Source organism: Gossypium raimondii, chromosome 10 (assembly GCF_025698545.1).
Source record: "Gossypium raimondii isolate GPD5lz chromosome 10, ASM2569854v1, whole genome shotgun sequence".
Classification (NCBI taxonomy): domain Eukaryota; kingdom Viridiplantae; phylum Streptophyta; class Magnoliopsida; order Malvales; family Malvaceae; genus Gossypium; species Gossypium raimondii.
The window spans coordinates 5,034,298-5,048,741 of NC_068574.1; the positions used below are offsets into that span (position 1 = coordinate 5,034,298).

Sequence of the window (14,444 nt, forward strand, 5' to 3'; positions counted from 1 at the left end):
ATGTCTTATTCCACATATAAAATTTTTATGCATGAATGTTGGTGGTGTGAAGATGGTGATGGATAAAAGAAATCTCTATTTTATTAATTAAATTAATCTAAAATAGTTTAATATTAAATCCAACCAATGATTTTCCAACACTATTTATCCTTGCCCAATCATTTTTATAAAATTACAATTTAGTCTCTTAATTTTGTTCACAAAGACTTTTGGGTTATTTCAAATTATATTCCTAATTTTACTTTACCAAAGAATTCATGATGCACACACAATAATAATTCTAGAGAGAAATCCAAATTCAAAAAAGGAATTTATTATTAAAAATATGAGAAATAGCCTTCGGAAAGATAATAGATGTGATGATTTAAACTTATTTTTTTAATTAAATCAAGAGATTATAATATAAAATAAATAGTTTATATTCAATTAGATGGATTATTTTCGATTTTTAAAGATGACCAAACCCATTACTTTCATTTGTTTTTTTGCACAGAAAAATAGAAGAAGATATACGAAGAAGAAAATTATATATTTAGAACCACGAGTTTTATTATATATTATGAAATATTTGGTACATATTTTTATTTTTTGGTGGCTCCCCTCTTTGAAGAACAATGGCATAATTTACACCATGAGTTCTCCCCAGATATCTTGCCCAAATAATCTGATTTTTCTCTTGATCACAACTTTGAAATTCTTCCTAGGCCTATTACCTTGGGGTATTTCAGTGAAAATAATTTCATCATTCCTTTTTAATCCTTTCTCAACTGCAAACCATGGCAAACTTATGGAAACATAGTTTCCAACATTATCACTGGCATGGAATTTGCCAACAAATATCCATTCTTTCCCCACACTATCCGTAGCATTCATAAAAAACAGATGATCTGCTTGGAACTCGAAGAAATCCGCAACCACAGTGTAAGAGAATAATATCATACGATTCTCAAGTTCGATTTGGGTAAGACGTTTTGAAAAATTTTGCCTGCGTTCCTGTTGATTTTCCATAGCTACGAACGGCAGTAAATAGTGAAATATATCAAGAGTAGTAAAAATTCCAAATTGAACTTTAAAGACAATGATTATAACTCTGTTACAAAAAATCATTATATATGTGTTGAAGAGAGATATCTTTATAACAGATAAGTACATAACACCTTTGTGAACAAAGATGTAATTATATATCTATGGATTAGTAATTTTCACCCAATTAATAAACAAACACAACTTTTCATCAACTTTTAAAATTAAACGAAATCCATCATATATAATTTGTTCTTGAACTCGCAAAGCATACCCTATTACTTAAACGAAATGAAAATGTAAGGAGTTTTCACATCAACACAAGAATATTTAACTATGTTGAATTAAAAATTTAACATCAAATTTGAATATAATGACTAAAACAAAGTTTTAATTGAATTTATTTATTTACCTATGCGACGACCAAATTGATTATATAATACAACATCTGAAAATATAAACATGATGAAAAGAAAATTAAAAACTATTTATAATTTTTGAATTTTACTTATCTAGAAAAATAAAATATATTATATTTATTAATTAATGAATAATAATATTGTATAGACATAACTTTGTACGTAAGATCATCATACAAAGACATAATCTTATACAAAATTAATTTATAAAACAATACAACTCTATGAAAGGGTATCTTGTTAAAAGATATATTATATTTTACGGAAAGATACGTCTATTTGGTATTTATATAAAGGATTTTTCTATTCGTCATTTTTACAATTCTACTTGGAATTTGAAGCTTTAAGGAAAGTATTCTACATGTTCCAAAGTCAATCATATTTTACTAACATTATATTCATCTTTCTTATTTTAATTTTCCTTTTCCTTCAAATAGAAAAATGTCATATCGTCAAAGAGGAAGGTCATATCGTCAAAGAGGGAATAATCGTCAACTAAGTTACTCCAGACAAAGGACTAACCATCCCAAACCTGAACCATTGCCTGCATGGGAGAAAACATTCTGCATCGAAGTTGGTGCAATGCCATGGGAAAGATTTGTTAAAGCAAAGAAAAATTTGCATGAACATGACAGAGTGTTCGAGTGGGATGATTCTGCTGGTTTAATAGCTTTCCAGGAAGCAAAACAAAGATTCTGGGAAATTTATCATGGTTATCCTTGTGAAAATAAGTTGCCAAGTAATGCAGCAGATTTGTATATCGACGATGTTGACTGGAATTCTGAAATTGATCCAGAACTTTATGCTGAAATAAAGTCACTTACTGATGATGAGGATGGAGAGAAAGACAACGCTAAGGAAATGGATTGGTTTTCAATTCCTTTGGAGGAAATTCAAGCCACTGGATGGGATGAATATGAAGAACCAACACCCCGCTTGCCTAGCATAGTTGGATCACCATAGTTGAATCATTAGAAGAATAAGATCACAATAAGATTGGCAAATGTTGGCTAAGAACTTTATTATTAATATTCGATATCTTTATCATATTCTGAGAACTTATTGTTATTTTGGAAGTAAATACTTATTGTTTGAGTTTATTATGATTGAATAATAATATGTATGGTGATGACTATTTTAAACACTAATGATCATTATCATGTGATTGAATAATATTACGCATGGTAAACCTAATTTTTCCAATTTCTAGTTTGAACACTAATGATCATTACCATGGGTATAAATTAGTTCTGTTTTGCTTGCTTCAGTTTCTATAGGGGTGTCGGGTGCCATGGTGTTCTTCATGCTCAATGGCTCAATGATGACAAAAAGGTAAAAATCTACTTATTATATCAATTCTTATATGCCATTGCCAGGGCAATGCTAGTTTCTGGCTATTATTAGGAGAAAGGGATTGTACCGTGTAATATAGTGAGAATCAGGAGATCACATACATTCACCACTTGATTCAGATTTTAAAAACTCAAAATAAACCATATTATATATATTTTTCACGGTGAGAAATTTATAAATGCAATCACAAAATAGAGTATTAAAAATAATTTAAAAAATTTGATTAATACATTTTTAATAAAAAGATTGTTTTTATTAAATATTATGAAATATTTGGTACATTAAACGCATAAATTTTTATTTCAATATTTACACCTTAAGCTCTCCCCAAATGTCTTGCCCAAATAACCTGATTTTTCTCTTGATTATAACATTGAATTTCTTCCAAGGTGCTTCACCTTCACGTCGGGGCCTTTCCGTAAATATAACTTCGTCGTTAGCTTTCAATCCTTTCTCACTTGAAAATTGTGGCCATTTTATTGATACATACTTGCCAACTTCTGGGTTTGCATAAAATGTACCTATAAATGTCCATGCTTTTCCTAGATTATCTGTAACATCCATGAAAAACAGACGACCTTCTTGAAACTCAAAGAACGGGGCAACATCAGTGTAAGAGAAGAATATGATGCGATCTTTCACTTCGCTTTGAGTCAAGTGCTTTGAAAAGCTTTGTCTGCCTTGCTCTTGATTTTCCATGTTTACAAACGATAGTAAATATTGAAATATAATAAAAAAAAAAGTAATAAGAATTCTGGTTGATTTTTTAAGAATCGTATCAAGTCCTTTATATATTTGTCGAAAAGAGATGTCTTTTTAAAAAACTAGATATGTGAACGAATTAACTTAACTATTCATTGAATTGGTGAAGAAACACTACTTTTCACGGAGCGTTAGATGAATTTACTTTCTATATATATAATTTTTTTTCTTGAACCGGCAGAACATACCCTATATCCCTAACGAAACGAAAATATTTGAATTTAGATTTAATTGTTTCTGGGTCTTTACCACATAATATCAAGTGTGTACTTCAATTATATGCCACATCCTGATTGTAAAATCTAAATAGTTTTAAATTTGAAAAATAAGTTTAAAAATCAACTAAATTAATTTTTATATTGAATGTGTAATTATTTAAAATTATTCCAACAGAGCTATTTTGAATACTTTTAAGCATATTGAAAAACATTATTCTTTTAATTTTGTGACACATCATTATCACCATCAAATTCAAGTAATATTTTAAAATTTTTAATTTCTGTTTTTGTGTGATATATTTGGAGAAGTTGATTGATTAACAGTTTTACATTAATATAAACTAATCGTATTAATACAAAATTATAACTTAATTAGTACAGATTGAAATCAATACAAGTTCTAAAATATATGTGAGCAAAAGAAAAAATAAACAGATGGCACTATCAAAATCAGTGGGGAAAAAGAAAACAAACGACGCCTGAGAGATTCGAACTCTCGCGGGGAAACCCCATGTACTTAGCAGGCACACGCCTTAACCACTCGGCCAAAGCGTCGTTGCTTGATCAATTCATATATAATTTTTATAATACAAATAATTATTGTTAATGTTGATGAGAACTTTTAGGGAAAAGGAAGAAAGTTTTGGGTGGAGAGAAATGGTGACCCTTCCTTGGCTTCTTTCAGTGCTTGGTTTCACTTTCATTTCATATCAGTCGTTGGATATAATAATAAGAGGGGAAAAAAAGGCCATTTTCCAGCATAATAGCAGCAGGAACCTTCTTCATTGATGATGACATATGAAAATCAAGTACAATGAAATGTTATGACAAAGTTGCTTTTGTTCAAGCAATCAGATGATTAATCTGTTGGTTGAGAAACGCTTTGCAACAATTTTGTTTGCTTCACTTGAATCTGAAAATCAAAAGGACTCCTCCTGCACTCCCTGAATCCACCTAACAGCAATGGGACTCCTCACAAGATGGACTCCATCGCTCCACTCGATCGACCCGAACCCTTGTGACTCAACGGAAGACAACCCCAAACTGTCACTTGCGAATGAAACCTCGTAGCTCAACGTTTGGTTTACAGCACTGAATTCGAGCTTACTCGGCGAAACACTGATTTTGACACCAGGTGGAGCATTCACTTTAGCTTCATAAACTGCACCAGCTGAAGTCCCAACATTCTTTACCTTCCTCCTGTACTTAACTACATGATCATTAGAATTAAAAACTACTGAAAATGATGGATAATTAAGATCCCCTGGTGTGGCCAATTTTGTAGCACATACATCTGAACTATTAGGTTCCCTCACAAATACTTCAATCCTCTTTGAATCATAGCCGATTGAGCAAAGGAACGCGATGTAGTCGCTACTATCGGTATCATATACCAATCCCGGATTTAGAGCTCTGTTGGGATCCACATGGCCAGCTCCATAAATAAATGGTGATGCTTCTTCCCCAGTAGCAAGATCATTAATGGTGTGTCCCGAGTTATCTAAATTGTAAGCTGTTGTCATCAAAGCAGATTTTATGGCAGCAGGTGACCAATTGGGGTATGCTTTCTTAAGCAGAGCTGCCAATCCACTAACATGAGGACAAGACATTGAAGTGCCTGAAATTATGTTGAAATCAACTCTTCTTGGATCAATGTCTAAATCAGTTGGTGCAGCGGCACCAGTCCATCCTGCCAAGATATTAACACCAGGAGCAATCACATCGGGTTTGAGAATCTCCGGGGTCAAATGGTTCGGACCACGGCTCGAAAAGGCTGCAACCTTCGGAGCTGGTGGTGAAGGGCCGATCACAGTTCCTCGGAACGAAATTGTAGCTGTAGGAAACTGAGTTGTTTTAATGTATTCCAGGATCTTATTACCAGCTGCCTCACCCACCATTGTAGCTGGGATAAGATGAGCATCGGAAATGAGTTCTTCACCATTGTCGGCAGTGTTTTCTAGTATCATTCCTAACCCACCGGCAAGCTTCACTGCACCTCCTTTTTCAACTCTAGCATTCCCTCCCCTATCACAAACAACGATTTTGCCTCCAACTTTTGATGAATTTAGGCTTCCCATATGGCAATATCTGTCACCACAATCACCACCATAAACCAAAGGAAGCTTGGAATCACCCAAAGGTTCACCAGAGTACAACGAAACACCACCAAAAATCCTGCCATCACCAAGAACCACATCAGCTGGGAACTCCCTGTCAATAGTGGAAGCACCAACTGTTAAAATCCAAGGCGCAATGTTAACAGCAGTGGATGGACCAGGACCAGAATTCCCAGCAGAACATGAGACAACGATACCATGATTAGCTGCACCAAATGCCCCAATGGCTATGGAATCATGATCGTATTGTGGAGCATATCCAGTAGCTCCCACAGATAAAGAGATCACATCGACTCCATCTGCAATAGCTTGATCCATAGCTGCGAGTATATCAGAATCAAAACAACCCATTTTCCAACAAATCTTGTAAGCAGCAATCCTGGCGTTTGTAGCCATACCACGAGCCTCCCCGTATGCAAATTCGAAAAGGCTGGCATTAGAAACCATAGATCCAGCAGCAGTGGAAGCAGTATGCGTGCCATGACCTTCAGTATCTCGGGGAGACTTAGATTCTTTCATTTCATCAATGGGGCCTTCAAGGTAAGATTCGTAGCCTTTATAAAAGGCTCTAGCACCGATTATTTTCCGGTTACAAGCTGAAGCAGGGAAGTCAGGTCCGGTCTCACAGGTACCCTTCCAGGTATTGGGAACAGGGGGCAGCCCAGAGTCCAGAAAACTGGGTCGTTCCGGCCATATTCCGGTATCCAAAACACCGATTATAATACCATCACCGTAATGGGAGTTTTGCCAAAGGCCTACACCATCGGAAAGGCCTAAAAAATGAGGTGTCCGAGTAGTGTGGATCTGACGAGCCTAATCGGGAATGACGGAAAGGATCCCAGGGAAATGTTTGAGCTTGTTAGCCTGAGAAGAAGTGAGGCGAGCGGAGAAGCCATTGATGGAAAGTTGATAAGTGTAGAGGAGCTTGATGGGGTGAGGAGAAGGAGGGAGAGAATGGAGGATGGAGGAATACCAGTGATGGTGAGATGAGAAAAGTGACGGCTTGTGAGATTTGGAGACGTGGATGATGAAGTTTTGTGGACAGTCTGATGATGAAGAGGAGGAGAAAGGGATGAGAAGGAGAGAGAGGAAGAAGATAAAGGAAATGGCCATGGCCATCAGGAAATTTCTCTGTTTTTGTGTTCCAGGGAAATTGGGGACACAACACCCTCGTCACCAAATCATAATCAGATCAATGGAAGAAATATCAAACGCTGAATCCAAGTTTGAGGAAATTAAAGCCTTTAATGAATGCCCAAAACGCAAATTCTTCATTTCTTTAAGATATATTAATGATGGATGGATGGACAGCTACTATTGAATTGATGTTCTATAATTTAATGATACGAGAACGTGACAAAGAACGTGGCTGGACTGAAATCATGCCAAACTTGGTGTTTATGGTTCGATTAGGTGTAGGTAACAAAAATATTCCACCACTAAAGTTGCTAGTGTCCTGACCTCGTTGTTGCCCAAAATTCCACCCACTGCAGCCCTAAAGATGAACCATCGACGTTAAATTTAAGCCAATTCAAATCAGGAGCAGTCCACATTTGTACCCCCAACATGATGAATGTCATTAGAGGTTGGTTGGGCAAAAAGACTAGGGAGATGCAAAAACACGACTCAACGTAGCTGCCAATTTCCTTCGTATCCACCATTCTAGCCGTGCCCTCACATTCTCCCCCAATTATAACAGTAAAAGTATTGCAGAAACCTTTGTATTAGAAAATAGATTATATTTTATTTCTTTTACTAAAAAAAAGAGACAAGTTAGTCTTTGTATGGTAAATCAAATAGCAAATTGGTTGTTTATGTTAAAAATTTAATCTATTTTTACGATTAAAAACTGGCATAGTTGACGATATAACCAAACAATTACCTGTGATGTACTACTGTATACTTCATGCTAATGTACAATGACCAACTTTTAACAATTAAAATGAAAGGAATTTTTAACAGAATGATCAATTTACTATTCGATTTAAGATAAAAAGACTAATTTTGTTCATTTTTTAATAGAGGCAAGATGCAATTCGACTTTTAATATAATGGCTTTCATTATATTTTTACCTAATTGTAACACATCAACATACTTACCATTCAAGATAATCTTATTCTTACACAACGAGATAGACCTAACTTCAACCCCAAAAAGAAAGAGACATTCTCTAAATATGTTGCTATGACCGTATTAATTTGATTAGTATTGATGTTGTTGTAGACTCTTAAGCTAGATATTCAAATGAATTTAAATGTATAATATTTTCAATGAAAAATTTGAGAAAATTAAGGTTAATTTATAAAAAGAATCAAATCAAGTTAAAGTTGAAAAACTTATTCAAAGTTGAACTTGAATAAAATTGATATATCATGTTGGATAGATAGTGGAGTCTTTTGAACATACATTTCATGTTATAAGGTTGTTAAGTATATTTATTAATTTTCACACAAGAATAGAAACATAGAAATAAAAATAAAAATGTAATTTACTAATAAATGATTTGATACAATGGTAAATGATATTGTGCTTTTAAGGGAAAATGTAAGTTCAAACAACATTATTGAGAGGACAACCACGAATCACGAATAAGGACCATAAAACTAACATGCATAATATAAAAAAAAATTGCAATTTCTTACTTATATGCTTAGGATCCTAACAACCTCATGTGGCCAGACAAAAATGTTGCAAAAGCAAGTAAATTATTAAGACAGGAAAATCTAAAGTTTTATCTCAGCCTACTTTTTTGTGGTAACAAGGGACATATCATGGTGTGATGAATTATTACTTGGACTAATCAGTCAGTAGCTGCTCGTCGGGTTACGGTAAAATAAACTATTTTCTTTGTTGGACTACAGCGAAAAGAAGACATCCTCCCAAGTATCAATGCATGTTTCCACGACTGACTACTTGTTCAGATAGAAAAAGGTCGAGAGAGAAGTGTTAATTTAGTTACTACTCACAAATTTCATCTGTATGGTAGTTTAGTAGCGTGCATGTGTACTTAATGATATAAAATGAAAACGTTGAAGGTTCGAATGAACTTAGATCTATAATATATTTTTTTATATAATATTAAAAGTAAGGGTAACACAGTTTGAATATGTGATAAAGACAACAGTTCTAACCACTACTCCATTATTAATAAATGTTGGGTATAATAGTAAGAAATAGCATACCCTTGAGACGAAAATTCATATTAGAATCTTCGAGACCTTAAAAATAAATATGTTTAACTCAAATTAAATATATTTATCAAGTTGATGGATTGAAACATATAAAAAAAAATGCAATTTCCTACCATATATGATTATGGTCCTAACAACCAATGTGGAGGGACATAGATGATGGGAAAGCAGGTATTATTAATACAGGATAATGTAAAGTTTTATCTTAGCCTACTCTTCCATTTTCTGTTCTTTTTCTTTTTTGGTAATAAAAGACAAATCATGGTGTAATGAACAGTACTTTGATTAATCAATCAATAGTTGCTTGCTTGTCGAGTAATGTTCACAATAAAATAAACCATATTTTTAAAATTATTGACGACATTTCTTTTTGGTTATTTTATTTTCACATACCAAATATAATTAACAATTAATGGTTTAAAAATATAATTTTTATTATATTAATAATCACTCAATTATGAAAGATTATAAAATAATCATTTAATTATTTAATTTTTTTTATCACTCGATTATCCTGAAATTTTTAGTGTTTGTATTTTATGTTAATTGACACGTGGTAAAACCATATATATATAATTTCTCACCAAAATATATATAATTGATAATAATAGGCATAATGAGAGGCAATACGTTTAAGACTCCCTGAAACAGTGAACCCAATCCTGAAACAAAGTCCAATCCACTTTTCCAACTACAGTATGACCCAAAAGAAACTTGCACTCTTATCTTCTAATATAAATGGGACAAAGGACTAAAAGGATTCCGAAAAGTTAGCCCACACTGACACCATGCTTGTTGAGAACACATGAAAAATATTAATTACTAAATTTAAAACATAATAGCTCCTATTAACATGATATTTGTACAACTTATGTTATTTTGGTTGAGGATAAGAGTTTGCATGTCAATTTTGAATCTAAGTTGAAGTTGAATTGGATTACTAATCGAGACTTTTTGGTTTATTTTGATCATTGAATTTGGCAACTGGATTCATTTTAATCTTTAAATTTAGATTTTATCAAGATTTAATGATGTGACTAGTGTTTCCGAAATAGGACCCAATCGAACAGATCGAGAACTAATTGATATAACGCTCCAAACAAAGAGGTTGAATCGATTGATTCAGAAATTATTTGAAATTGGTAATAATTCAAAAATATGAACAAAAATCAAAAGTTGAACTAGTTTAATTGGGTTAATACTTTTTTTTTTAATTATTGTTGGTCTGATGGTTAAATTTATTAAACTGGTTGAATTGATAACCTATGGCCTGACCTGTTCAATCACCAGTTCAATTATTAAAACAATGAATGTGGCGTTCTGAGATTGTAAGCTTTTATATTTTTTAAGATCAAAGACGAAAATGGATCTAATTGTCAAGTTTAAGTACCAAAGTAGACAAAAAAAAGTATTAGTACCAAAGTGAATCCAATTGTTAAGTTTAGGAGGCAAAAATTATATTATTTCTTTTTTTATTTTAATTTGTTTTAACTCGTGTGGTTGCAGTGTGATACCATAATATATGTTTTAAAGAATTAATGTAATAAATATTTAAAAGATATTTTTGGTCCAATATGATATTTGTATTTGATAGAAGTTAAATATTTTAGCACCTAAATGTAACATTGTTAAGTTTTTAATTAGTGTTTATTCAAGTTTTAGGGTGATTTGATGAATGTTAATTACTAATATTATTAGGTTTGAAATTTTCATGATTTTTAATAGTGAATTTAGTGTTAATTGTGAATTTGTTTAATTTTGTATTTAATATATGTGATTTAGTTCGAGTATTGGATTGATTTGATGTAATTTAATTGCTAGTATTAGCCAATTATGAATTTTGATCGAGTCATCATTATAACTTGAATTAAACACAAAAAGTTAACATTGTTACCTTCAGAGATCAAAATATAATTTTGTCAAATACAAGTACCATAGTGGACAAGAAAAACCCACAAGTACCACATTATAAAAAGTAACAAATTCAGGTACCAAACTATGTATTAAGCCTAAAATAATTTATATGATTTGTAAATTTTTAAGCCACTTCATATTAAAATATTTTTATATTTATGTTTAAAACTAAAACTGCTATCATTTCAGCCGATTGAGTCTTAGCTTGATTGGCATTGGTATTATTGTCAATGTAGGAGGACGTGGGTTCGAGTGCGTTGAAGCACATTATCCTCATTTCAAGGATTAATTAATATTATAATGTTGCATGCAAATATAATAATTTAATTGATATTTAGATATATAAGATTCAATCATATTTTTCATATTGTATATATATATTTAAAGTATTCACTTTCCTTATTTTTATTTATGAACTCGTAACCTTTTCAATTCTTCTTTGGAACAACCTTCCATCGTCTACTCCAAAAGTTTATATATTTACTTCCATTCTCCAAAGTTTGCTAATGACCTCACTAGTTGAGTTGACCCTCAAAAACGAAACCAAATATTGGTATTTAAGCTCCACTTCTTCGTTGATTGTTTTATTTACCATTATTTCATAACAATTGTCTTCATATAGATCCTCAATGTCTATTCATTTATTGATGCATATATGATCACACTTGATAATATGCTCCATTTTCTTTGTTCTTGTTATGTTAGGCATTTCATTAAATACACCCCATCTTCTCACTACACCAGAACAGGTTTTTAGCGGCGTTTTTTAGGCCTTTAGCGACGCTTTTTAACGCCACTAAAGGCATTTGCCGCGCTTTAAGAAACGCCACAAAAAATGCCGCTAACGACAACGTCGCTAACTTTTGCGGCACTTACAGATTCTTTAGTGGCACTAAGAAAATAAACGCCGCTAAAGATCATGTTCTTTAGCGGCGCTTAAGAAAAAACGCCGCTAAAGATCATGTTCTTTAGCGGCGCTTAGGAAGAAAACGCCGCTAACGATCATGTTCTTTAGCGGCGCTTGGGAAAAAACGCCGCTAAAGATCATGTTCTTTAGCGGCGCTTGGGAAAAAATGCCGCTAAAAGTAATGTTCTATAGCGGCGCTTGGTCAAAAACGCCGCTAAAAGTAGTGTTCTTTAGCGGCGCTTTTTTCACAAACGCCACTATTTAATATGACTTTTAGCGACGCTTTTTTAAAAAACGCCACTAATTTTGGGATTTTTTTAAAATAAAATTTTTTGTTTTTTGTTTTTTTCAGCCCTCCTACAACAACAAATCAAAAGCAACCAGATCTAAAGCAACCAAAAACAATAAATTTATATAATATTTCAAATTAAATGACTAAAATAATATTAATTGATATAAATAAAAGTGAATTCATACTTTTCTTTACAAAAACGTTAAAATGATAAAAATATTTATGCAATAAACACTATGACGGCGGAAGTTGCGATCATGAAACATCTTCATCATAATCTGTCATTGCTTGAAGTTCGTCAGACTTTTGCTCGCTCTACTTCTCTCGATGCCGCATCTTTTGAAGTCGAATGTAGTTCTTCATATTTCTTTTGAACCTCGCTTCTATCGCTGCTGCCTCGCTTCTCTCATTGTAGCCTCTGCTTCCTCGTCTTGCCTCTACTTTAAGTTGTTGTTTGAAGTTCTTCATATTTCCTTTGAACCTCAAATGTGGTCGCTTGCATCCGAGCCATCCGGTCTTTTAACCTCTCGAACTTCACTTGAGATTGACTCAAGTCATGTATTGGTGCGAAATGGATCCAAAATATTGGGTTAATGATAAAAGATCCTTGAAATCGAACCCGACCATACTTTTCAGACCCAAAACTTCAAGAATAATCCGGTTATCAATGTCTTCAAGATGAATGAACTATTACTAGAAGCAATCGCTTCAGACTGCCTTTTTTTTCCTTTAGTTTTTCCTAATAAATAAATCACATAGTTAGGAACGCAATATATATTAAAAAACAAATGCAATATAACAATAGTCGCATTACAAGCAATGAATTAAACCATTAGAAAATAAACACTATAAATAACTAAAACAAGTCAAATCAGATTAAGTAAACGTACCATAATTTCGCCACTTCAGAGTCATAGCAGATCCATCTTTCTTCTTATGTGTAATTTCAAAAGTTGAAGGCGTCCAACTTTTTGACCGGACGACTCGCTCCTACAATATAGTAGTAAAAATATTATTTAATAGAAAGTTATACATATTTGAGAATATTAAAAATTAAAAATACCTCCGCCTACCACACATGTAAAACTTCTCAATCCTACTGTGTGAGTGAATTTTTTGTCACGCTTATGCTTTTTCCAACTCGCTCACGATCCTACGTTATAAAATTTTAGTACGTAAATAGTAAATACTATAAACCAAAATAATTACAATAGTTTGAAAGTACGTCAGACTCGCCTTTTCCGAGAATGCCAAAATCTAACCGCATCTTCCCATTGGTACCTCAACATACCCGTCGGGACATTTTGCAATTTCTCATCGAGGGTTGTTTTTGTCTTATAATAATTTTTCTTCAAAGTACTTTTATTGTCTCTCCATCTTTTTCCCAATGCCTTCTTTACATAAGCATCCGAGACCTCTAAAGCAAACCTCGCCTACAAAAAATACAAGTTAATAAAGTAAATATAAATGAAACTATTTTCCAAGCATTACAGATGACATTAACATTTTGTTACCTTAATATTATCGAGGGCTTGGTTTTTGTTGCTATCGGGCATCTGACGCCATGACTCGTAGTTGATAGGCAACATATTCTCATTTCGTGCTAAAATGCCCATGTGTCCTGCTAAAAGTCGAGCTTCGATCCAACAGTGACCAAAACTGTTTTAAGATACCTTGACACGCCGATCGGATCTAACTCAGATAACTCTCTAAGTAGCGACGTTCTCGACCTCTCATGCGTCCCACCATTTTCAGCTACAAATGGTATATTATAATATAAGAATTTGAAAAATAAATCAATTATAAGTCAACACGCATGTAAATTAAATGTAAAATTACTTTGAACTTTCAGAGGATCCTCGTGTGTAATCGAACATTCAAGATCCAATTGTTGTCTGTTGTTCAGTACTATTTGTTTCAGTCGAGTTTGGATCGTTTTAAACAATGCTTTCCTTATAATTTTTCTTCTAGGCATTTTATCTGCAATACACATAAAATGTAATTAAACTTATTAACTAATTACAACAATAACAGTACATATAAAATAGTTGAAATATATAATAAGACCAAGATTTAATACTAATGTAAGTTACATATAATTAAACAATCGTAAAATCTTACTACATCATTATTCGTAAATATCTTCATCCGTATCCTGACGAACCCATTGAAATTGTGCACTAGTACTAGGGATATTATCGTTTAAGTTTTGTTCTGGAAATGGAAGAGTTTCTGATCTGTCGTCGA

At 32.9% G+C, this 14,444-nt stretch overlaps 2 protein-coding genes and 1 non-coding gene across 3 annotated transcripts; 1 reads left to right on the top strand and 2 right to left on the bottom strand.

Moving 5' to 3' along the window:
* Positions 1 to 1,883: 1,883 nt before the first annotated feature.
* On the top strand, positions 1,884 to 2,405 carry LOC105775149 (uncharacterized). Its single transcript, XM_012597682.1, has one exon. The coding sequence runs from the start codon at positions 1,884 to 1,886 to the stop codon at positions 2,403 to 2,405; it is 522 nt and encodes a 173-aa protein (XP_012453136.1).
* Positions 2,406 to 4,248: 1,843 nt separating this feature from the next.
* TRNAS-GCU (transfer RNA serine (anticodon GCU)) lies at positions 4,249 to 4,330 on the bottom strand. The gene has a single exon. It is a non-coding gene; the product is annotated as a tRNA-Ser (tRNA).
* Positions 4,331 to 4,526: 196 nt separating this feature from the next.
* LOC105777944 (subtilisin-like protease SBT1.4) lies at positions 4,527 to 7,174 on the bottom strand. The gene is given in 1 exon segment (XM_052621771.1): positions 4,527 to 7,174. A coding segment is annotated over 1 exon segment (2,316 nt). The 5' UTR covers positions 7,012 to 7,174; the 3' UTR covers positions 4,527 to 4,695.
* Positions 7,175 to 14,444: the final 7,270 nt, after the last annotated feature.

Bases quoted from the DNA above. Each gene is read 5' to 3' on its own strand.
- LOC105775149 (XM_012597682.1), top strand. From the start codon at position 1,884: ATGTCATATCGTCAAAGAGGAAGGTCATATCGTCAAAGAGGGAATAAT.